At 71.7% G+C, this 3,037-nt stretch overlaps 1 protein-coding gene across 1 annotated transcript; it reads right to left on the reverse strand.

Annotated features, from left to right (window-relative positions):
• Positions 1–321: 321 nt before the first annotated feature.
• Positions 322–2,152, reverse strand: MNEG_15720 (hypothetical protein; the record flags this gene model as incomplete). Its single annotated transcript, XM_014035809.1, has 4 exons — positions 322–570; positions 835–1,008; positions 1,568–1,666; positions 1,979–2,152. The coding sequence occupies 4 exons, from the start codon at positions 2,150–2,152 to the stop codon at positions 322–324; spliced, it is 696 nt and encodes a 231-aa protein (XP_013891263.1).
• Positions 2,153–3,037: the final 885 nt, after the last annotated feature.

Below are 3,037 nucleotides of genomic sequence, written 5' to 3' on the forward strand. Positions count from 1 at the left end.
CTGCGGCGGCGGGCTGCTTTGCGGCGAGCGCTGCAAACGGGGGCGATGGACTGGACACCGAGTTTTCAGACTCCTGCGGATGAGAATTGGATGGGTGCAATGCAGCGGCAGCGCCGGCGGCGCGCGAGGCTCTGGAAGAGACGCCGCAAGCTGCGAGCCGCGCGCCGCTCCTCCGGCGCAGAGGGACGGCGGAGCAGCCGCGGCGCCCGGGGCAGACACCTTCATGGCAGCACTGCGCTGGCGCACGCGCCCCCTCCCAAAAACGGCTCGTCCCGCACACGCAACCCGTGCAGCCACATAAATCCTACCCCAGTCCCCCCCTCAAAACACACAAATGCACACCTCCTGCTCTTCCGCCGCGCCCCGCTTGGCCGCCGCGACCGCCTGCGCGACCCACGGCGCAGCGCCGACCGGCAGCGGCTCCGGGGCGCGCGCAAGGCCGTCCCGCTTCTGGAAGTTGGCCAGGCGGTACAGGCGCAGCGCGCCGTCGATTGTGGCTAGCAGCAGCACGCAGCTTCCAGGGACGTCTGGCAGGTTCTTCTCGGGGTCCCGCGGGTGCTCCAACGTGTCCTATTGGTTGTTTGTAGGGTTGTGATATCGACACATTGTACGCAATGTTGGAAAGGGGGCCCGGCGCACAGCGCGCAGCCCTCCCCCCAGGGCCTGCAAGGCCTTTCCCCGTGCCAGGCCCGGCGCGGCCGCTGGCGCGCGGCGCCCGCGGCGACGCCGGTGGCGCGCGGCGGCGGCAGCGGCGGCGCGGGGCTGCAGGCACGGGCGCAAGCACAAGCAGCGGCGGCGGCGGCGCAGAGACCCGGCCGCGCCCGCCCGGCGCACCGTGTTGCTGTAATCGATGGCGAGGCCCGTCACAAAGTTCGCCTCGTCCCCCGGCAGCAGCGGCACGGCCGCCTTGAACGCCATGTCGGTCTGCGCCAGGTCAGCGGCGCGGCCCCCCTCGCCCTGGAAGCTTCCCTCGCCAAGCCCGGCCAGCATTACATACTCATCGGTCCCCTTTGCAGGGGGTGGGGGTGGGGGGAGAGCGGGGCATGGGTTGGGTGGGCAGAGGGTTGCGCACAGGCTGCGGGTTTCGTGGTTGGGGGCGTATGGGGTGCAATGAGGTCGCGTGCATAAAGGGGGAGGGGGGCGGCACGGCCACTGCAACAAACTCGCCGTCCGCTCTTGTAGGTTGTGGAGGGTTCACGCTTGGGCCAAATGAGATGATCGGGATGGCGGCAGGGTTGCAGCCAGAAGGTATGCTAATGTCAACTCGAGCAACATGGGGGGAAACAGCTGACCGTGTTGAGGTGATGGGCACCAGCCAAGCAGTGCGTGCATGCACGCGTGGATGCGTTCATGCGTTCATGCGCGCGCGCGCGCGCGTGTGTGTGTGTGTGTGTGTGTGTGTGTGTTCAAGTGTGAGCATGTGTGCGCCCGCGTACGCATGGACACCACCCCGCACTGACGCCGTCAGCAGGCAACCAAGGCATGCAGCACAGCCGGGAGAAGCGGGTGCGCGCCGGACTTTCAGGGGGGTGGGGGGGCGGGGGTTGCAGGGTCCGCTGGCCCGCACCTTGCGATGGGCGTAGACCCCGAGTTGCCACTCCCGCACGAACGCTGCCTTCAGGTAGGGCCACCCGCCGTGGCCGCAGCCCACAAACTCCTCCTCGTGCTGCGGGCGGGCGCCAGGGTTGCCGAGGAGGGACAAGACGGTGCGGCGTCACCAAACACTCAGGAAACTGTTGCTGGAGTGTTGCAACGCCTCGTGCCAGCCGCAGCCGCCAGCAGCCAGCCGCCACCTGCGCTGCGTGGCTGTGCGCCCTCCGCAGGCCCCAGCGCTGCTCGCCTGCGCACGGCGCCGCCGTGCCCCCACCTGCGGCCCTGCACAACAGGCACGCCAGCAGAGTTGCTGCCCCCACATGCATCCCTAAAAACACCAGCCGTCCCACCTCTCTTCCACCCCTCGCCCACCCCCGGGGCTCACCCCCATCACGTAAAGCCCCAGGTCCGCCACCGCCACGCCCTCCGGCGCGCCGCCGGCGGTGCCGTCCCACCCCTCCCATGTGACCCCCAGGATAAAAACGTCCTCCTCCTCCCGCTGCCCGCCGCCGCCGCCGCCGTCCTCGTCAGCGTCCTCGTCAGCCTCGACGGCCAGCATGCCGGCGATGATGGCGCGCGGCGAGAGCCAGCGGAGGGACTCGAGCACGGCGTCGCCGGGGGCTGCGCGGAGGGCCGGCAGCGCGGCGGTGGGTGTTGGGAGAGCGGGTCGGGCGTTTGGGGACGAGAGGCGCGGGGCGTTCATGTAGGTGGTGGGCGGGCGCGGTGGGGCCGGCCGGCGTCCTCACTTGCTGCCTGGGGGCGGTGTATTCCACTGCCGACCTCGGCAGCCACCGCAGCTGCCGGCGCATGCCCGCCCTCCCCACAGCCACGAATTCCAACCCGCGGGCGCTGCCTCGAGGCACCGACAGCCACCCCCAGCGCAGCCGCAGGCCCCGCGCCCCCCCGCCCCGGGTCGCGCGGCCCATCACGCTCACGTGCGCCGTCGACGTCCACCGTGACCCTGAACGCCGTGTCCCGCCAATCGGGCGCCGTCACCACCAGAAGCTTCCCACTGGAGTACGCCACGTGTGCGCCGTCCGGGGACCAAGAGAAGGCGTCCACGCGCTCGGCCAGCACCGCGGTGCCGCTGCCGACGCCGCCGTGCAGCAGCTGCCGGTCGGCGGTGAGCGCGAGGAAAGCAGGGAGGTCCTCCGCGGCGCCGCTGGGGCACCAGGCAAACTCGAGGACGTCCGAGCCTAGATCCAGGGTGTGCAGCGGCGCCACCGCGCCGCCGCCGCCGCCGCCGCCGCTGGCGCCGCCGCGCGCGAGCTGGGACAGCGAGAAGAGGTGCACCGCGCGGCCGGCCGCGGCGGCGAGCAGCTGCTGGTCGGCGGAGAGGCTCAGCAGCGCGACGCCGCGCAGGGGAACGTGGGCGGCGCGGGCGGACGCGGGGTCGACGAGCGGCGGGCTGCGGCAGTCGGGGCGGTCCCGCGTCGTGCATGGG

Source organism: Monoraphidium neglectum (genome assembly GCF_000611645.1).
Source record: "Monoraphidium neglectum strain SAG 48.87 unplaced genomic scaffold scaffold05597, whole genome shotgun sequence".
In the NCBI taxonomy this organism is placed as follows: domain Eukaryota; kingdom Viridiplantae; phylum Chlorophyta; class Chlorophyceae; order Sphaeropleales; family Selenastraceae; genus Monoraphidium; species Monoraphidium neglectum.